The sequence below is a fragment of the Ursus americanus genome, chromosome 10 (assembly GCF_024610735.1).
Source record: "Ursus americanus isolate L20-20 chromosome 10, mUrsAme1.1.p, whole genome shotgun sequence".
In the NCBI taxonomy this organism is placed as follows: Eukaryota; Metazoa; Chordata; class Mammalia; order Carnivora; family Ursidae; genus Ursus; species Ursus americanus.
In genome coordinates this window covers 33,092,909-33,114,594 of record NC_142136.1, presented here as the reverse complement: position 1 = coordinate 33,114,594, position 21,686 = coordinate 33,092,909, and the positions used below count along the sequence as shown (strand labels likewise).

Genomic DNA, 21,686 nt, shown 5'->3' with positions numbered 1-21,686 from the left:
TTTATATCAACCAAATCTACTTGTTATTTGGGTCACTCAATAACCAAACACGTTGCATTATTTTCACTGGTTTATGGCCACCTTCTTCTATGTATGTCTTTTAGCTCATTCATGTACTATTCCAGACTGTTCAAGAATTCAAAAGTGCCCATGGTTTTTACAAACTAACATAATAGTTATTCCTCATATTTCACTAAATACTGAGGCTGGAAACACCTTTCTCAGGAAACACCTCGAAGGAAAGGAAAAATAAAGGGGGGGAATCAGAGGGGGAGACAAACCATAGAGACTATGGACTTCGGGAAACAAACTGAGGGTTTCGGGGAGGGGGGGGGAGGATGGGCTAGGCCGGTGATGGGTATTAAGGAGGGCACATATTGCATGGAGCACTGGGTGTTATATGCAAACAATGAATCATGAAACACAAAATCAAAAACTAATGATGTACTGTACCATTTATGGTGAATAACATAACATAAAAAAAAAAACATAAAGCATAAATAAATAAATAAATAAAACAGATGATGAAAAAGTTACAAGCATGTTTCAAAATTCCATTTTAAATTTAACACATTTACCTTTTCACAAAGATACACAGTTGTTCCCCGTCTGGCTGACTCTTGATCCAAAGCATTTCCTGGCCTAATAAAATGGCTAACATCTGCAATATGAACACCAACCTGAAAAAGATAAAAATAAAAGGATGTCAACATGCTTAACTGGGTAAATGTACTATGGAGTTCTAATGAGAAGACACTAAGCAAAACTGTAAAAGGACGGCCATATTTACCATTTCGATTTTGTCACATGCCCATTAGTCTCTGTACCTGCAACTGACTAGGCATGAATAATTCACAAATTCTATAATGGGTCAAAAGAAAATAAACTCAAACACAGAACGACATATTTGGTAAGAATGTCACTGCAACAAGAATACCTCCAAATTCCCATTTCCCAGGTCTCTACAATGCAGAGCGTCATCTATATCAGTACATCCTGGAGGGTCCACACTACACACACACAGATGTCTCAGGTCTTCTCGGTCTTTCATATCCTAGAAAATGCCACATGGTTAAGAAATAAAAAAACTATTCTGTAGTAGAAATGAAACACAGCTCTTATGAAATCAACAATTTCTCTCTATATATTTTAAAAGGAACTTTGTTTTATTTGTTAATAATAACCACACGTTGATTTGTAACTTGTGTTTCTTCACCTTTGAATAATTTGACGTAAGCTAGTGTTGGTTCCCCAGAAAAATGTATCTTTCAGTAAACCAAATGATTTTTGTAATACCTAAGAATTCTGTACCTAACTTAAATGCAGGGGAGGGGACTATGGTTTCTGCTGATTTGATTAATTACTTGTAGGCTCCAAGCCCAATGTGGAGCCCAACGTGGAGCCCAATGTGGGTCTTGAACTCAGAACCCTGAGATTAAGACCTGAGCTGAGATCAAGAGTCAGATGCTTAACTAACTGAGCCACCCAAGTACCCCGTTTCTATATATTTAAAAACACATACAGAAACCAAATCAGCTCAGATATAGTAACTTATAAAGTGACTACGTTCTTTTCACAATTTACCTTTTCAGTAATGCTCCAGGGCATCTTTGGTAGAAAGCTAAGAACAGCCTGTGAAAAAGGCTGATGGGGAACGTCATGCTCAAGCAACAAAACTTCTGTTTCAGTCTCTTTATCACCAACGTCTCCTAAGTTTTTTACAAAGTGTCCCTAAAGCCAAAAGGTATTATTAGAAAAGTGAATTTTACAGTTTTTTGTTTGGTATATGTTATTATGACATTAAATTCTTGAACATTTACATATCACTTCGGTATTTCTAAGTGTTTCCAACACTACTTCTTAAAAATGAGTCCATAAAGCTCAAGTGATTTATGATGGAGACTTCCTGAGGGCCCAGTTCTTACACAGCAAAGTGTTGTCTATTTCCTATGACCTTTAAAGTGTAAAATGTTACTCCAAATACAGTAGCTTCAGAATCATTAGAATCTACTTAGGTTTCAAACACTATATCTGTAACCACTATCAAAAGTTACCTGTTAGGAAACTTATAGTAAAAATAATCAAATTATTTGCACTGGAATTTCATAAGATTAATTTTCAAATAAGATGTACTACTTACCAGGTAAGTTTGTGAAATAGTCCTATATTTCAGTATGAGTTTTATTACAATAGCAGATTCTATTTTCACTAAGAGAAGCAATCTTATACCCAATTCTTAATATTCTAAAACAAAATAAATCATTCAAGCTTACGTTTGGATATCTGGAATTTCTGGGCCAACCATCAATAGCAACAATAATCCTCCGTCCTTCTAATGCAGAAGCCTGTCTGGTTTCTATTCGAATTCTAGGGATTCTCCTATCAGCAGGGGTAAAGAGATGTCTTCTTGACTAAAGAAAATTAGGACAGAAGATTTTACACACAGACACAAAAATCTGAGGTTGGGGGCACTGGGAGGGCTCTAAGTTCTATTTAATGGGTATCATTTTTTAATTACACAGCAACACGCTCTTTACTCACCTCTTTAATATCAGACTTGGAAAGCATGCCACAATATGGTCTCCAATTTCTTTTTATTATTCCTACAACTCTACCTGTGGGCTTTAACATTTTTTCATTTGCAGCAGTCTTAAGCTAAGATTTAAAAAGAAAAAGAAAAATCTTCAGTTATTTTTCCTCTAAGTACAATGAGATAATTTCTCTTTAAAATCAGAATATGAATATGGATACTAATACTTCTGGGCAGTAATTATGACACAGTTAGAGAATCTTGATGCTTTCAAAATTCTACGTCAGAATATGCCAAACCAAGCCATGGAAATAGTTCCATAATAATAATACGCTACAAAAACAGATAATCAAAAAGCAAAGAAAAAATATAAATATAACTGAATAAATGTCAGAACTCAACTGTTCAGTTTTAATATGAGGATTTACAGTCACACACACGTCTGGGAATTAGTAGATTAGGATTTTAGTAGTAGTTTGCACAAAAGAGCCATGTGGCATTTATTAATTCATTAAAAAAAAACTTGTATCTTTAAAAGTTCTTCCTTATCCAAAATAAAAACCCAAATAAAGAGTATTTATTAGAAATAGCTGAAGGACTTCATGGTATTTCATTTCAACACTCTCCTATGGCCTCGACTCTGCAAGTATAATACTACAGTAAGACTCCAGAGCACTGAACAGAATTCTTATAAAAAGGAGAACTACTAATGTCTGAATTCCAACTATTTGTGTTATTCTTATAATCCTAGAATATAGAAATAAATGGATCATAGCAGGTAGACTTTAGATCATAAACAACTGAAAGCATTCTCTTCATAATAAATATGGTAACAGAGAACTGACCCTTATGTAAGGCCCCAAAGTATATCCATTATGCTGATGGAATTTTAACATTACGTAAAAACAACGCAGAAAATTTCCAATTTGTATTTACGTAAACCTCACTAATTTAGACAAACCTAATTCAGACAGATTCATGTACCTGAACAACAGAATTCAGGTTTCATACTCAAGTTACAGTCTTTTTATATTTAAACCTATTTATTGAGCAAAATAAGGTAATAATTTAAAAAACTACTTAAATATTTAAGAGGGAAAATGATCAACTATGTGTATGAAATGTAATAAAACCCACACAACTATAATCTTATTCAGTAAATCTGAAAGCAATGAAATTTTTTTTATTTTCTCTAAAGCTAAATACTAATGAATTCTACAAAGCTACACAGACAAAAAATAAACCTGTTTGGTTCCATACAATGCGTTCTCTCTCCTCTTCTTTTTCCACATCATCTTCATTTTGACCTTCATCGTGTAAAACTACAGAAGATGGTGCCACCCACTGATTCTTGGGGAGAAGTTCTACAGCCACGATATCTTCATGAACAGCTCGGTTTAAATTTTTAAGTCCCTGTAAGATTATCTGTGTAAAAGAGCAAATGGCAGGTGTTCAGATATTTTTAATGGCAATGTAATAATGGGAAGGTTACCTAATAGAAAGAAAGATGTTTCCTTCCTGGGTGTTTCTATATATCTCTATTTCTCCCTTATATTTTTTCTTCTTCTATAGTGCCCCTTGACCCCATCCTCTTAATTTCTCAATATCGAGCAGAGAAAACATGTCAGAAAATACGAGTTGTATTCATGGCTTCACCATAACTCTTACATTAGCACCAAAAGACATTGGGAAAACTTCTTAATCTCTCTAAATCTCAGGGTCCTGATTGGGTAGAATGAAAAAAGAGTACCTGCTTTCATAGCCACAGTTGAAGAGTAAATGAAATGCAGTATTGAAAGCAGTTAGAGTATCTGGCAAACAGTGAGCAGCCAAAAATGATTCCTATTTGCTTTAAAGTGTGTGAAGCCCTCTGGAGCACTTACATATTATGTAAATAGCATTTTCCATAACTAGCCATAATACAGAAAATAGAGGCATCCTATTCATTTTCTAATTGTTTGATTAGATTTTTTTACTCTTAAAAGTGGGGTAAATAAAAAGTGCTTTTCTTCCATAAGCAGCTCTCTAAGAAAGCGATTAATTCTTTTATCTATGGCCTCTCACATAACTGCCTTTAAGCTGATAAACTAGACGGGCAGAGTAAGTTTAAATTCTCCTAAAAAATTTTAAACACTTATGAAAGAAAATCATAAACAGAAAGCATTTTACTGTATATGGAATTTATGTATACAGCACTTGCCTCTTTATCTTCTTCAGTGTCTCCATGAACCCATACTGTAGCTTCTAAGTAATTTTCCCTGCTTGCTCTAAATGTTCCTTGAACGTATGTACCAGATTTTATGCCTTGTTGTAGCTTACTTAAAGGAAGATGCTCTGAAAATATTATTCTTCCACTTTCTATTTCATTCTGTGAAATGAGCAAACCACAAGATTTAGTTAGTATGTAAATCTTCCGTACACTCAACAGACAACTATTATTATCACTATCAGATAGTTAAAAAACAAAAAACAAAAAACCATCCACAGGACACCTGGGTGACTCAGTCAGTTACCTGTCCAACTCTTGATTTCGGCTCAGGTCATGATCTCAGGGTGCTGGGATCGAGCTTCACATTGGGCTCTGCACTCAGCGGGGAGTCTGCTTGAGATTCTCTCTTTCCCTCTCCCTCTGCCCCTCCTCCCACTCGCTCTCTCTCAAATAAATAAATCTTAAAAAAAACCCCAAAAACCCAAAAGACAAATACTGTATGACTTCACTCATGTGGAATTTAAGAAACAAAACAGATGAACATAGAGGAAGGGAAGGAAAAATAAGATAAAAACAGAGAGAGACAAACCACAGAGACTCTTGACTATAGGAAACAAACTGGAGGTTGCTGGAGGGGTGGTGGGTGGGGGATGGAGTAATTAGGTGACAACAATTAAGGGGGACACTTGAACTAATGAGCACTGGGTGCTATATGCAACTGATGAATCACTAAATTCTACCTCTGAAAGTAACAATACAGTATATGTTAACTAAACTGAATTTATATTAAAAATTTTTTAAAAACCATCCACATTATGGTATATACAACCCTATGAATTTGTGAATTTGGCACAGTAAGAAAAAATGCTTTCTATTCTTAGGACAACTTACACAAATATTTCAATTTCATTACATTTCAGCATTTGGCCACAGATACATCACTAATGAACTCTGCACACCACCTCTTCGCACCCCAGGCCTCCCAGAATGAATGTCTGTAGTTAAGGAGGTCAGGTGAGTGGGTCGGTTAGTAAAGGGTATTCTGAAGCTTCAATTCCATTAAAAGAATACGGCTACTGAAAGTACAAGAAAAGCTGTTTTTATTTTGGATATATTACATAGTTCAGAATATAAGAAGGAGGATAGGGACTGCTTTAGGTCTACCACAACACCTGTGAGGATGCTTAGAGACCTCAGCATCCAAAATCCTTACTGCTTGGCTCCTTTAATTGCCTTATTCATTTCCCACAATCTTCTACCTTCCAGGGAGATTACTTTACCCTTTTTTTCCTTAACTCTCCCATTTCCCTCTCCCTGCCTCACTTCTCAGATAGTGACCGCAATCTCCATACTGAGAATCAAAAGCAGCCACTAGAGACCTACTTCATCTTCCTGCCACCGAATCTGCCCACCTGCCTGCATCTGTATCAAAACGTCAGCCTTCTCTCTTGCAACAATGAATAGAATGTTTCTGTTCTTTCAGTTGGGCACTACCTACTTACCATCTCCTCTCCTCCATTCAAGAACTTTGTCCTGTAACGAACTCCTCTCTCTAGAGCCAAATCTCCCACCTCCCCTTACTACAACATTCGTACCATCATATAAATCTGCAACAGCATGACCTATTAAAATAAATAAATATAGTTAGTTAATTATTTTGGGTCTCCTGGCCTGATCCTCTCTTCTGCTTCACACCAATATGCCACAAAAATATTGCCTGTAATTGCTGTGTTCACCCGCACTCTCTCAGGAATCTACTGTAAGTTTCTTTGTCAGTCAACAAAAGTCACTGTTGTTGAAGTCACTAATGATGTATTATCTCGGCAACTTCAGTGCTCCATTCTCTGCCTTCCCGAGATTTTTTTTTTTTTTTTAAGATTTTATTTATTTATTTGACAGAGATAGAGACAGCCAGCGAGAGAGGGAACACAAGCAGGGGGAGTGGGAGAGGAAGAAGCAGGCTCATAGCAGAGGAGCCTGATGTGGGGCTCGATCCCGTAATGCTGGGATCACGCCCTGAGCCGAAGGCAGACGCTTAACCGCTGTGCCACCCAGGCGCCCCTCCCTAGACTTTTTTAAATGACCTTTCCTTCCCTGAGACATTTTCACATCCAAATCATCACTCCTCGGGTTTCTGTCCTACTTCACTGGTAACTCCTCCTTAGGTTCCTCTGCCCATTCTCCTTTTCCTGATCTCTGTATGTTGGAGTGTCCCAAGACTTGGTTATAGGCCCTTTTCTTTACCTACGTTTACTCTCGTGTCATTTCCTCCCACCTAAAACAACAAAACCTCTTGATCCCTCCTTCTCTAACAACCACCTCTTTTCTCTCCTTTCCCACTGCAGCACTGGAAGTGTTACCATACCGTAATTTTTCTCTTCCCATTTTTTCACCTCTTCTATTCAGACTTCTGCCTCCCGACTATCAAAACTACTCTGGATAGTTCCCACCTCCTGCAAATGTCATAATGCTAAATCCAATCATCAGTTCTCATTACTTTGACTGAGCAACATTTGACATGGATGATCACCCCTCCCTTCTTGAAACATTTTCTGTACTTGGCTTCCAAAAACTTCACACCTGTGTTTCCTTTTGTATTTCATTTGCTGGTTCCCCTCATGTTTCTGACTTCTACTGGATAACCATGGGCTGAGCCCTTAGACCTCTTCTCTTTTCTATCTATATTCATTTCCCTAGATCAAGGCTAGGCAAACTAAGCTCCATGCACCAAGTCCAACCTGCTGCCTGTATTTGGTAAATTAAGTTTTACTGGAACACATCCATGCTCATTTACTTATCTGTTGTTGATGGTTGTTTTCAGCTACAATAGTAGAGATGAGTACTTTCTTAAAAGATTTTATTTATTTATACTTGTCAGAGAGAGAGAGAGCACAAGCAGGGGGAGCAGCAGGCAGAGAGAGAGAGGGGGAAGCAGACTTCCTACTGAGCAGAGATCCAGATGTGGGGCTTAATCCCAGGACCCTGGGATCATGACCTGAGCCGAAGGCAGACACTTAACCGACTGAGCCACCTAGGCGCCCCAGAGATGAGTACTTGTAATAGAGACCATATGGCCTGTAGAGCTAAAAAAAAAAATTTACAATCTGATTCCTTACAAAAAAAAGTCTGGCTGGGAGAAAATATTTGCAAATCATTTATCTGATAAGTAACTTGTATCCAGGGACACCTGGGTGGCTCAGTTGGCTAAGCAACTGCCTTCGGTACAGGGCTTGATCCCAGGACCCCACACACCAGGCTCATTGCTCAGCAGGGAGCCTGCTTCTCCCTCTGCCTGCTCTGCCTGCCACTCCCCCTGCTTGTGCTCTCTCTCTCTGTGACAAATAAGTAAAATCTTTAAAAAAAAAAAAAAAAAAGAGTATGCTAAAAAAAAAAAAAAGGAACTTGTATCCAGAATATAGAAAGAACTCTTATAACTCAATAACAAAAAGACAACCCAACTAAAAACCAGTCAAAGGATTTGAATAGACATATGCACACATACGCGTAAGTTAAAATACACATCTATTACATATAATATATAGATGGCCAATAAGCTCATGAAAAAATGCTCAACACCATTAGTCATTAGGGAAACGCAAATCAAATCAAAACCACATTAACATATCACCTGACACTCATTAAATTGGTTACAACGAAAAAGACCGACAACACGTATAGATGAGGAAATTGGAACCCTCATATATCAGTGAGGAACTGGGGTCCTCATACATTGCTGGGTGGAATGTAAACTGCTGTGCACACTTTGGGAAATAGTTTGGCAGTTCCTCAAAAAGTTAAATATAAAACTACCGTATGACGGAGCAAGTCCTCTCACACATAGCTAAGATTGTACCAAAGAGAAACAAAAGCAGCCAAAAAAGACCACATATTACATTATCACATTTATATGAAATGTGCAGAATAGGCAAGTTTAGAAAGATAAAATGATCAGCAGTTGCTTGGGGATAAAGCAAGGGCTTTTCAGGGAAAGACTGGGATTGAATGGTAATGGATATAGATTTTTTTTGGAAGGGAAGAAAATGTACTAAAATTAGATTGTGGTGATGACTGCATAATCCTGTGACTATACAAAAAATTATACATTTTAAATAGGTGGGTTGTATGGTATGTGAATTATACCTCAATAAACCTGTTTTTAAAAAAATGTCTGCCAATAACTTCCTCACATGTTCTCACTTGGTCTCACGGCTTTACACACCACCTATATGTTGATGAGATCCAAATTTATATCCCTAGTATATCTATATCTCTAGTCCTAAACTCCCTCATGAGCTACAGATTTGCATATCCAACTGCTCGTAACATAAAGCCACTGAGAGCTCGAACGGTTACCTCAACCTTACATGTATAAAATCATACTTTTGATTTTCCACTCAATTCTGCTCCCCACCTTCATCCTGTGTAAATGAAGCTGTACTACTCATACGGTTACTCAGGCAAAACACCTAAGGTCATCCATATTCCTCATAGCCCCATCCAATCTATCGCCAAGCCCTAAAACATCAATGTACAACATATACCCAATATCTTACTACTTCCCGCTACCTTAACAGCTCCTACCCTGGTCCAATTTTCTGTCTTGTCTCCCATGGAATTTTAAAATATCCTCCTAACCGGAGGACCCTGCTTCTAATCTATTCTCTTAGAGCAGCCACATGGATCTTATTATTCTCCCACTCAACATCTGTCCAGCACTCATGAACTAAAATCCAATTTTTTCACCATGACTCATTACATCCTACACGATCTGGTCCCTGCCTATATTTCTGACTTCCTTTGTAACGTTTTCTCCCTTGCTTACTCCATCCCAGGCACTCTTCCAGCTGTTTCGTGATCTTGCCAACTTATTCTAATTTCAGAGCCTTTACTTGCTGATTCCTCTGTGTAAAATGCTCTTCGCCTAGTTATTATGATGGTTAACTCCCTCACATAATTCAGCTAAAATATCCCTATCTTGAAGCAAATTTGCTTAGTTAACATCCTTCACATCTCTGCCTTGACATCCCAAATCTGGGTTAGGTGCTAAGTACAGTCAGTCCTCCCATAATGCTTGTTTTGAAAACATGAATTGGTTCCAATGCAACCGCCGTATTAAAAAATACCGGGGGAGAGCAGAAAACTGCAGGAATCTACAAAACACAGTGACCTCTCAAACATCTGTTACCGCAGACTACCGTGTGTTTTATGAGCCACACCATCTTCACCCTCTGTAACAACTTTTCACCCAAATTGAGATGACCCTATTCCCACCACTTCACGAAGCTTCTGAGTGTGCCCCAACCACATTTTCCCATTAGCTCTGTTGCTTTTACTACGTGATTTTGCAGGACACGTGAATCTGAAGAACGCACATGTTGTACTGCAACAGCACCGGCTGTAATTTCGCCACGTCCTACACTTACCCTACCACAGTCCTCAATCAAATATTATGTATTACCAATGTTACATTTCTTCTTCTTTCCCCTTCTAAACCAGAGCTATCCAAAACAACTTTGTGATGATGGGAATATTGTTTCTGTGGTCTCCAATATGGTAGCCACGGGGCACAAGCAGCTCTTGAGCACTTGAAAGGTGAATAACGCAACTAAGAAACTGAATTTTTAATCTGAATTAAATCGAAGCAGCCAGATGCAACTACCAGCTACCTATTAGGGCAGTCCCTAAATCTCTACTCCAAAAATCAAGCCCACCTCTTATTTTCCCACTTCCTTTTAGTTGATTGAAGATAAGCAGGGACGAAGAAAATGCTGTAAAGACTGGACATGTGTCTAGTGTTCTACCACGTAAAACCTGTTTCTATAATAACAACAGCTGCCATTTTCATTTACCATAGCTACGTGCCAGGCACTGAGATAAGAATTTTATTAATACTACTGTTATTATTTCATTTGACCCTCGTAACAATGCTATGACGTCATTATTGTTAAATACACTTCACATGTTAGGAAGTGAGTGCCCATGAGGTTGACTGACTCAGCATGCCCTCTCATCTCCACTACTGCAGGGATCCCTTTACTCCTCCTGCCTCTAACTTTGCCCTTGATACAATACATCAGCTCACAAATTGGAATTAGAGCGGTCTTTCAAATAAACTTTTCTGATCATTCTCCCCCCTTCCTCCAACGCCCACTCTCACACACCCTTAATTTCTTTAAGCCTGTCATTATAAGGTAGGGAGGCCAGAATCCTATCTGCTACCTTCTCTTCATAGCAGCCCTTTAGAATAATATTGTTTAAAAATCACTGACCTACAGAATAAATTCTAGATCTTCGTTGGCTGGCCCCTACCCTTCCTGTTCTACCTATTATGACTCCCTCCCTTCTTCCTTCAGGATTATGCTACAGTTTTATGCTGTCTGCAATGCCCACCATGTCTTTTTTTGTCAAATACTTACACCTTATTCACAAACCAGCCACGGATTCCTTTATTCATTCACCAAACAAATGGTGCCACCATGTGACAGGCCCAACTCAGGTTGTTGAGGGTTTATCAGGGAACAGTGCTACCTTAGAAAGTCAAGTCTTCTAGGAATGGCATTTTGATAAGCCTATTACAGCCGCTCTTGTTGTTTATAACACAACTCCTGTTCAATTCCAGCTTACCAATACTCCAATTTTTAAGTTTGATTAACTATAAACTTAATATCCCAAAGTGGTCATTTTAATATTTTCACTTTTCAAAAACAAAATAAAACAAACTCAAACATACCCCTTCTTCAGACAAACAAGCAAGACGATCTATGAGTTCCGGGTTAGCAGTTAGGCTCTTTACATACTCTTCACCTGAAAAATAAGTTTTGTTCTTGATAAAATGTTTTCTTTTTTTTTTTTTTAAACCGTATCTGTTGATATGGTCACGTCAAAGCAGAAGTATTAGGTCAAGCATATCTATGAGTTTTTTTTTTTTAAGATTTTATTTATTTGAAGAGAGAGAGAGAGAGATCAAGCACAAGCAGGGGGAGCAGAAGGCAGAGGGAGAAGCAGGCCCCCGCTGAGCAAAGAACCCGATGTGGGGCTGGGACCCTGAGGATCATGAGCTGAGCCAAAGGCAGACACTTAACTGACTGAGTCACCCAGGCGCCCCTCTGAGTTTTTATTGCTAAGCCAGTTTCGAAGAGTGATGGGGAAATTAACAGCCACTGGGAACAACTTACTTGGCTGAGAAATGCTGAGAAATTTAAAAATGCAAACATCAGATGGAGTTATATAGGATTATGAAAGTATTAAATGTTCAAGTGAACATCTGACCAAGGGCCTAATGGTAGTTCCTATTTGCAAATGCATATAAAAATTAACAGCTTCTACAGTTAGACTTACAAGTGAAAGCAGGTATTCCTTCTTCTATGGCTTTTTCTTTGTTTTTCTTGTCATTTGTTATGAAGATAACTTGTAGATGATTTTCTGCTGACATTTTCTTCAAATGTTCATTGTACCATTTTGCTGCTACTCGAATGGCTCTATCATTCCTGTCATTAGCATTTTCTCCCTGTTCTTGTTCAACATAAGTTTCTCTAAATATAAAAAAAAAGTAATAAATAAACATCAATAGAAATAAGAATATATAAAAAGTCTTGGAACATAAACGCTTAATAACCACTAAACTATAATAAAATTTCGCAGGTTTGATAATAAGATTTTATTTGAACTGTAGATTAACGGTAATTCCCAAAAGCTACAAACAGGATGATGATTAATGATATGATTCTATAGTCATTAAATACACGATACATGTAAATCACCAGTGGTAAACACTCAATAAATGGCAGAACTTATCTAGAGACTGAACGACCACATACAAATAATGACGACATATTCCTTCATAGTCTATCCACTCTAAAGCTCCTAATATGTCAGCACACTTACTTTCTCAAATCTATTTTTCAAAGTCAAATTTAAGTAAAATAACAAAATTCAGTATAAAAACTTTTATTAGCGCTTAAGAGGTTCAAGTTTAGAATCTTATGCTTATTAATAGTTGTTAGAACAGCTTCATTCCTCACCATTAAAAGCCCCTGCTAATGCTTTAAGCTTATCAGTCAGACACTATCATTAAATTTTGAGTTGGTTTTAGCATGACTTGAGCAATACAATCTTGGGTGAGATTTGCCCAAGTGTCCTTCAATGCCAGTATTGCTAAGCTCTATTCACTGCACTGAGGCAGAAAAACTGCTAACCTCTCATTAAGAATCTGATGATAATGTTCCACAAAAACTTGGTCTTTCTGCACTGAAAAGCAAGTTTCTGTTTCTGAATTTCAAGAAGCTAAGAATAAGATAACAAGTGAGTGCTTTACCAATGATTTTTATAAGAATAATATTTAAATTTGGGCTACAGAAATAAGGAGAAAATTGAAAAATTAAATATTTTTAAATATGCATATTCCGATGAGCTTTCATTACCAGAGTTCTACTGTCTAATCCGCTGGGGTGATCTGTTGCCCAGGAACATCTGACAATGTCTGCAGACATTTTGGGTTGTTACAACTCACTGGATGGGGGAAGATGAGGTTGCTTGGGCATGCAGCAAGTAGAAGCACGAGACACTGCCTAACATCTTATGATGTATATAAGACAGCCTGCCCACAACAAACAATTATTCAGTCCAAAGTGTCAATAGTACCAAAGCTGAGAAGTCCTAATTTCATGTAATGAAAGTATACTAGAACTCAACACAAACAATTTATGTAACGTAAGAAACAGCAACATATTTTCTAAGACCACACATTATGTTCAAAGGCTGTCAATCTGAAACACAACAAAGAATTCTATTTCTCAACCTATCTTCTTCAATGTGATCAGTTAAAAAGTATTAAACTTGTAAAAGCCTGTTAATAATGATTCTGCTTTATATTTTTAAACCTCTCTTTCATAAATTCTTACATTTTATCAATTTACATTGGTTATCAAATAATACGGTATTCCAGGAACCTAGGGAAATCTCACCTTCCAAGATTTTATTGCTCATCTCCTGCTGAAACCAATTAAATGAAAATATTTTAGAAACAAAAGTACCCACAGTAGCCTAGGAGTCTGGACACCTTGGTTCTAGGTTTGATCTAATCAGTGCCTCTGTACCTCAGGCACACGGAGGATTATTTCTGTACAACTGTGCAACCACCAAATAATCCTCCCCTAAGTATGAAACTTACCCCGCATCTTCTGGCAATGTCACAATCACTGCCAGGAACCTTTCCCCAAATTTAGCTAATTCTATGGTTTTCTGGTAATTAACATAATTTTCCCCCTACCTATGGTGCTCATTAGTAAACGTGTAGAAATGCTTCTCCTGGTTATTAGTCACATCTCTGATTCGCTTATATACCGGAGCACTCCGATTTCTCACTTCTTGCAGAACAGTTTGTAGTACAATCACATTCCTGATGGCAGGGTCCTCAAGAACATCGATCTTAAAAAGGAATAATAATAATAAGGAAAGAAAACTTAAATTTTCCTATGTTCACTAATAAATTGTTTCTGCCAACCATAAAACCCTGTCGATTTTTTAAAAAAACAAAAACACCACGTATACATTAAACTAAGGAGCTATTTTGCTACAGAAAACCCTTGAGATCTATTAGAGAAGAGTACATATAAACAAACTAATTATAAAACTTCGTAGAATTAAGTCCAGTAATAATGAAATACGTTGGCCCACATAGTTTTCATCTGTAGGCACTTACAAGCTGCCTGGGAGTCGCAGGCTGGAGGCCACAGAAGCCCAGGTCCCCGGCCTCCAGACACTTAAAATCTAAGGCAGAAGAGACACCAGGAGTTAGAGAATTAATCTAAAATTCTTATGACTCCAAGAACTCAAAACAAAAACAAAAACAAAAACAAAAAAAACAAAAGAAACTTGGCCTGGGAGACAGGAGGCAAGGGTCCCGAGATGGGGTTTGCCTCTCCCTAAGTACGTCCAAGACTCTGCTCCATGGGCCTCAGTTTCCCTATTCTGTCACACCCCCTTCTGGTAGTGCCAAGAGGACCACGAACTGCCCGTCCGCCAACGCACCTGGTGCAACAGCACGTTGGTGTCAGGAAGCAAGTAGTGCGGCCGGGGGCACAGGCTACTCGCCGGATCCAGGGGCTGCGGCTCTAGGACTGGCCCCTCGTGCGCACCGTCGCACGCCGCGCACCCGGGCGCGCCGCAGCCGATGTCGTCCCGCAGGTAATGCTCGCGCACGATCTTCATCACGCCGCCCGCCCGCGTCTTTTTTAAGAAAGTCTTGGACTTGAGCATCCTGGTTGCAGCGCGGATTCCCGACCCTCGCCGCGCTCTTCCGGTGTAAAGTGCCAAGTAGAAGCCCTGCGGCACAACTATACTTTACCCCGAAGTTCACGCCTTCCCGCTCCTGGGTATTAATAAATAGCTCTCGCGGGAAAACGTCGAGGCTGGCGTTCGTTGGCTCTCTGAGGGCTACGAGGATTGGGCGAAAACGAAGAGGATGGGCGGAGCCCGGAGCTATTTCCATCCAGGACTTGGGTGGGGCTCGCCTCTGGACTACAGCTCCCAGCATGCATGGCTCCTTGCGTTGGGGTGGATCCAGGCTGAGTTCCGGCGGCGCGGGAGCCTGCTCGCGGCCGCTTCCTCCGTTCTCCTACGGGCGCGGAAGTGGTTGTCTTGGTTACGGGTCCTAACGGTCCCCGATCTGAAATCCCTTGTTGAGGAGCTGCAACCTGAGCTTCTGTTTGGGGACGCTTTCAGCTTCTTGAAGAGGCGGCGGTGGTGGCTGGTCCAGCCATAGACGTGGAGTAGTTGAATCTTTCGAGGTAGTTAGCGGCGATCCCTTCCTTTCCCACGCGGGGCAGGGAATCCTTCCACACTGTCCAGTTTGGCTTTTTTTCTTCACTCCGCACGTGTGGGCTGTCCCGGCCCCCGATCCTTTGTAATCCAGATGTTGCCACTCTGATTTCACCTTTCTTTACCCTTTTCCCTTTGAGAGGGATGCCGTTTCCCCTCCACACACCTTTCTAATCATTTAGGTTAGAAAAGCTGAAATCTGCAATACCGTAAATAATTTATTATGTCATGTAGTATTAAAACGAGAATTGCTAAAATTCTTGTGAAAGGGTAAGAAGTTCGATTTAGAATACTTGAGTTTATCTTTTCTACCTTCTTGTTTTCATTTTACCTGGAAGTCTATTAGAATGTTTTTATCTCACTGTTTCCCTTTTTTAAAAACCTTCAGTGATGTCTCATTGCCTGTAGAATACATTTCGAACACATTTTGACATTCAAGGCTCTTGCAGTCGTATTAAAGTTGTGTTTGTGTATGAGGGATAGGGCGAGTCCTACTCAGAATCACAAAGGCTTGGCCCCAGCGGGACTACCACTATCTTATGCTATTGTGCATTTTCGACACCTCTGTACCAACCTTAATTTTTGCATGCTTTTCTCTTGTTGCTATCAAATCCTTCAAGATTGTCAATAGACATAACCTTTTTGTGATCAACTCAGAAGTGATTTCTGTAATCTTGAACACGTGCTGCTTTTATTAGTAGCGTTCCTGGATACTACTGACTAGGGCTTTTATCCTTTACCGTGGAACATTTCTTTGTTTCCTACAAGTAAGATGGCTGTCCCCAGGAACTGGGCTTTTTATTCATCAGGGGCAAATTCATAGTAGGATTTAATGACCTTGATTTAATATGTTTGATTTGAGCAATAATTTACTAATCTGTCCTAGATGAGGGGTCCTCCAGATTGCCTAATAACTGCTTAGGCATTCATTAGTATCTTTTTAATATACTTACGCTTTCCATAGAGAATGTTTTAATACATTTAGTGTTTTTAACCCACAGAAAATTGAATTGGAGAAGAAAACTGAGCCATAAAAAAAAATGTCTCGAAAAATTGCCAGGGCATCAAAAAAAGTGAACATCTCTAGCTCTCTGGAATCTGAAGATATTAGTTTAGAAACAACAGTTCCTACAGATGATATTTCGTCATCAGAAGAGCGAGATGGTAAAATCAAAATCACCCAGCAACTAATCGAACGTAAAGAACTACTTCATAATATTCAGTTACTGAAAATAGAGCTATCCCAGAAAAATATGATGATAGACAACTTGAAAGTGGATTATCTTATGAAGGTAAGAATTAGGTGTAATTTTTGTTACTTTTATGCTTTATTGTCTTCAAACTGCAGATACATAAGAATTAAAATTATATATATGTAATCCAAACTTGAAATGATACATTTATCATTTCAAAAAGAAAATTATATTTTCTTGCATAGTTAAAAAAAAAAACTTTTTGGAAGGTGAGGGGGAGTGAATTATGCTTCTGTGTATTAAATAAAAATCCTGAAAGGGGATGATTTGAAGTTGGGCAGAGATGAATTGCTTCTGTAGGCTCAATTTTTAAAATCTGGCATGTGTGAGGTATATCTTTTTAGGTGTTTTTTTTTTTCCAGCCAAGATGTTTTCTGCTTCATTGGGAATTAACCCTAACGTGACTAGTTTGATAGGGAGAATGGATATCATAATTATATTATTGAGTCTGTATAGTCCTCTGCCCTGGAGATTCAGTTTCTTTGGTATCTCTGATAGTTACTGTGTCATAGTACAAAGTGTAAATTCAGTTACCATAATATTTAACAAGTGGTATTTGCCAAATAGAAAGGATGTCCTAGTCCTTGGGTTTTTTGTTTTTTGTTTTTTTTGCCTTATGTGGTTATAATTATGGAATATTTTATGTAAGATCTGGTAAAGTTGTCACTAATTCTAAGAGATTTATAGTGATTTCAGAAAGACAGGAGACAAGGGGCACCTGGGTGGCTCAGTCGGTTAAGCGGTTAAATGTCTCCCTTCGGCTCAGGTCATGATCCCGGGGTCCTTCCCTGCTCAGCCAGGAGCTTGCTTCTCCCTTTCCCTCTGCCTGCTGCTTCCCCTGCTTGTGCTCTCTCTCTCTGGCAAATAAATAAATAAATCTTAAAAAGAAAGAGAGAGAGAGAGATAGGAGACACTTCTTAACTCTTACTACTTCTGTCTCTGAGAAATTTTTTTCTTTCCAATAGTAAATTCTCCACTTTTGCTCTTGATCTCACTTCTTCCAACCCCCCCCCCATTTTGTCGTTTCAGTTATACCTTCTCTCTTGTTAAGTCAGTCTCCTATTTTAACTCTTGCCAATCATAGCAATATACTTAAGTATTTTGCCGCTAGAAAAAAAATCGTTGACTATGTCTCTAGGAAAATGACATGTCCTAAGTCCTAAGTGTCCAAGGTCTTAATGAGGTAAAGAAATAATTTAGGTACAGTTACTAGGAATATTAATGGCTAATATTTATTGAGTGCTTATATTGTGCCAGACAGTGTTCTATGAGCTTTTCATGTGTTACCTCATTTAAACCTCACAACAACTCTGTGAGGTATAAGTGCTTTTAGGGGGATCTCCCCTGCCCCTTAACATTGAATGAATCAATAGAATAAGTTAGACTAGTCCTGACATTTAGTAAGCACACAATATTAGTTCTCATTGCTGTTGTCTACTTAAATAATATCTTCATTTTTCACCCCCTTTATTCTCTGTGCCTTATATATGTGTTCATAGGATTACCTGACTTTGTTTTGGTATTTGTTTCTCTTAACAGACTGTGAGGTTCACGAGGGTTTCTTTGTGGTTACGCTTCTTATATCTCCAGCACTCAGAATAGTTCCTGGCACATTGTAAGTGCTCAGCGATCTTAAATGAAGGACTGAACCCCATTTTGCTCTTGGTAAAACAGAATCACAAGTGGTTAATAGCTTACCAAGGCCATTTAAATGGGAGGGATGGAGCCAGGTAGGATTCAAACCAAGAGATCTAAAGCCCATTCTCTACCCAAGGGAAGCTCCTCATGCTTTCTTAGGTTGTCTGTATGGTCACCTACATAGGTGACTTGGTCTAGACTAGGCCACTTGGTATTTTGTCAGTGTATCCAGTGGTTTCCAGTCTCTATTTCTTTACTCATATTGCTGTTACTCCTCAAGTGGGTTCCCACAATGCTGCTGGCTCATGTGTCTCTGCCCCTCAAAATCTCCATAAGTGCAGCCCATTGAGGAAGGCCGAGGTAATCTCCTATTCACGAACCCACCCACTCAATCAAGAAACATTTTATTAAGTGCTAACTACATATCACATCAACTTACATTTTGTTAGGCCACTTTTACTGTTTTCAGCTTGCATTGTGCTTGGCTATAAATGGCTTCTCTCCTTTTCGAAGTGTGAGATTTATATTTTGGAAACGGTGGCTTATTCATGAGGGGCTCTGGAGTGCAACAGATCAGAGCTACAGTTCTAGGTACACACAGTTTGGGTTTGAACTCCAGCCCGATAGTTGGGCATATCCCTTAACTTTTTTATTCCCTTATTTTCTGTAAAATAAGAATAATGATAGTATTTACTTTGTGGAGTGGTTGGGAAGATTAGGTTAATCAATGCACATAAGCTCATAGATGCCTGGTGTAAAATAAATATTAATAGCAGCTATACTTACTCAGCACTATATTATTATACCACATGGTGCTTAGTACAGTTTTTTATTGTTTTGTTTTTCTAGTGGGACCACAAATGTAAAAGACTGAATTAACCATATTCCTGAGTTTATGACACCTAATCATCATTGATCCTTGCCACCGCCACTTTTTGTTTTGTATATTTATTTTTTTTATTCCCATAGCTCGTTTCCCTTCCTCCCTCTATCAACTATTTCTTTTAAGATTTTATTTATTTATTTGAGAAAGAGGGAAGAGAGAGGGGGCACGAGCGTGGTTGGGGTACAGAGGGAGAGGGAGAAGCACACTCCCTGCTGAGCAGGGAGCCCAACGAGGTGGCAGGACCCCAGCATCAGGACCTGAGCCAAAGGCAGACGCTTAACTGACTGAGCCACCCAGGCTCTCCTCTATTAACTATTTTAATTTTTCTTTTTACGTTTGTTCTTGAAAGTGGATATTTTTCTTATTTTTTTCCTTTACATAAATGTAAATTGCATGTTTTGTTTTAAAGTTCATCTTTTTTATAGTTTTTTTTCCCCCAACTCAAGGCTGTTTTTAAAATCATTAATGTTACTGTGTATGTCTAGTCTTCTGCTTCTAACTCCTACGTAATTCTCAGTTTGTGTGTCTCCCAGTCTGTCCATTCACTACCGCAGAGATAGGCACCTAGATTGCTCCCAGCTCTTTGCCACCACATGTAGTGTAGGCCTTCCGTAGACATCTCTCTTCTGGACCTGCATGGACATCTTCTTTGACATGTATGCTCAGGAATAGAATTTCTGGCTCACGGGGTATATGCATACTTAATTCAACTGAGTGTTCTGTCAAATTACTCTCCAGAATAGCTGCCTACATTACATTCCCATGGTTTTTGGTTCACGAGCACTAGGCTTGTTTTGCTTAGAGACCCCTTTGGTGTAAGATGTTTGCTGTCAAATATATGGAGAAATATTATACAGTAGAAGAATTAGTCTTCCATAATTCATCAAATCCAAGGCAGTTTGATTGTGAAGTGGACCATTACTTGTATCACTGAGATTAAAAACTGCCAGGTTAAGGGGCGCCTGGGTGGCACAGCGGTTAAGCGTCTGCCTTCGGCTCAGGGCGTGATCCCGGTGTTACGGGATCGAGCCCCACATCAGGCTTCTCCGCTATGAGCCTGCTTCTTCCTCTCCCACTCCCCCTGCTTGTGTTCCCTCTCTCGCTGGCTGTCTCTATCTCTGTCGAATGAATAAATAAAATCTTTAAAAAAAAAAAACTGCCAAGTTAAGCTGTTATGTGCTATAGATTGTAAGACGCATTCCAATTTCAGAGATGTAGAATGTGAAAAAGTGAGAGTCTGGGATCAATGAAAGAACAGAATTTTTAGACATTCTCCAGAGCTTACCAGTACATTGAGCATTGGGGGTACAAAGATGAAAATATTATTTTCTAGCATTATTTTTTTATTAGCTTCAGAGGGGGAGTTTAGTGATTGATCAGTCTTGTATCAGTGCTCATTACATCAAGTGCCAAGTGATTGATCAGTCTTATATCAGTGCTCATTACATCAAGTGCCCTCCTTAATGCCCATCATCCAATTACCCAATTCCCCCACCCACTGCCCCTCCAGCAGCCCTCAGTTTGTTTCCTGTAGTTAAGAGTCTCTTATGGTTTGCTTCACTCTCTATTTCAGTTTTATTTTATTTTTCCCTCCCTTCCCCTATAATCCCGTTTTGTTTCTTAAATTCCACATATGAGCGAAATCATATGGCAATTGTCTTTCTATGATTAACTTATTTTGCTTAACATAATACTCTCTAGTTCCATCCATGTCATTGCAAATGGCAAGATTTCATTTTTTGATGGCTGAGTAATATTCCATTGTATATATATTCTACATCTGGCATTATTAAAAATAAATTTCCCTCACTAGACTATAGATAATAAAAGTCACAGGAAAAGTGGGTTTTTGCTGACTGTAAACCTGTTCTTGCTATTAACATTTAAATGACCTGATTTAAGTTGCTGAGCTTCCTGTCATTGGAAGCATTCAAGTAGTCCTGAATGGTCAAGTGTCATAATATAGGTATTTTTGCTGTGGAAAGAGGTTGAACCAGCCGTGCAGTGTTCTGGGGATGAAGTTCAGCTGCTAGTACCAGAGGCTTAGAACGTGTGGCTGCCTGTAACACAGAAGGATTTTGTCTCTCTGGTTTAACAGGAATCTAAAAGTAGGTCATTTAGATTTGGGGTGGTTACTCCTTGATATTGTTAGGAACCCAGGCTCCTTTTAACCTTCTGCACAGCTGTTTTAAGCATGTGCTTTTATCTCAAAGTCACAGATGGCTGATCTACCTCCAGTATTGTATCCATGTCACAGGCAGAGATGAGGAGGAATATGGGGCACATGCCAAAGGACTCATTCCCTTTTATTTATTTTTATTTTTTTAAAGATTTTATTTAATTTTTTATGTA

The 21,686-nt window shown here is 38.7% G+C and overlaps 2 protein-coding genes across 9 annotated transcripts in view; one reads left to right on the top strand and one right to left on the bottom strand.

Moving 5' to 3' along the window:
• DIS3 (DIS3 exosome endoribonuclease and 3'-5' exoribonuclease) overlaps window positions 1–15,090 on the bottom strand; it is a 29,838-nt gene extending 14,748 nt beyond the window's left edge. Inside the window, exons 1-11 of one of the 4 annotated variants that reach the window (XM_087865101.1) lie at window positions 14,769–15,090; window positions 14,440–14,507; window positions 12,078–12,271; window positions 11,470–11,543; window positions 4,731–4,898; window positions 3,791–3,955; window positions 2,542–2,655; window positions 2,274–2,411; window positions 1,585–1,731; window positions 938–1,054; window positions 579–680 (exon numbers count right to left, since the gene is read on the bottom strand). In XM_087865101.1, coding sequence (XP_087721227.1) covers window positions 579–680; window positions 938–1,054; window positions 1,585–1,731; window positions 2,274–2,411; window positions 2,542–2,655; window positions 3,791–3,955; window positions 4,731–4,898; window positions 11,470–11,543; window positions 12,078–12,271; window positions 14,440–14,507; window positions 14,769–14,996 — 1,515 coding nt within the window. In that variant the 5' untranslated portion in view covers window positions 14,997–15,090. Of the gene's footprint in view, window positions 1–578; window positions 681–937; window positions 1,055–1,584; window positions 1,732–2,273; window positions 2,412–2,541; window positions 2,656–3,790; window positions 3,956–4,730; window positions 4,899–11,469; window positions 11,544–12,077; window positions 12,272–14,007; window positions 14,166–14,439; window positions 14,508–14,768 lie in introns of those variants that run through there. The other 3 variants (XM_045810906.2, XM_087865100.1, XM_087865099.1) reach the window with 3 other exon arrangements.
• Window positions 15,091–15,311: 221 nt separating this feature from the next.
• The window catches only part of PIBF1 (progesterone immunomodulatory binding factor 1), a 197,859-nt gene continuing 191,484 nt past the window's right edge, over window positions 15,312–21,686 (top strand). For 3 of the 5 annotated variants that reach the window (XR_015725925.1, XR_006782073.2, XM_087865098.1), the window contains exons 1-2: window positions 15,312–15,526; window positions 16,559–16,849. Coding sequence is in view for 3 of the 5 variants with exons in the window: in XM_087865098.1 (XP_087721224.1) it covers window positions 16,598–16,849 (252 nt within the window). In the remaining 2 variants the exon portion in view is untranslated. The remainder of the gene's footprint in view (window positions 15,527–16,558; window positions 16,850–21,686) is intronic. The other 2 variants (XM_045810903.2, XM_045810904.2) reach the window with 1 other exon arrangement.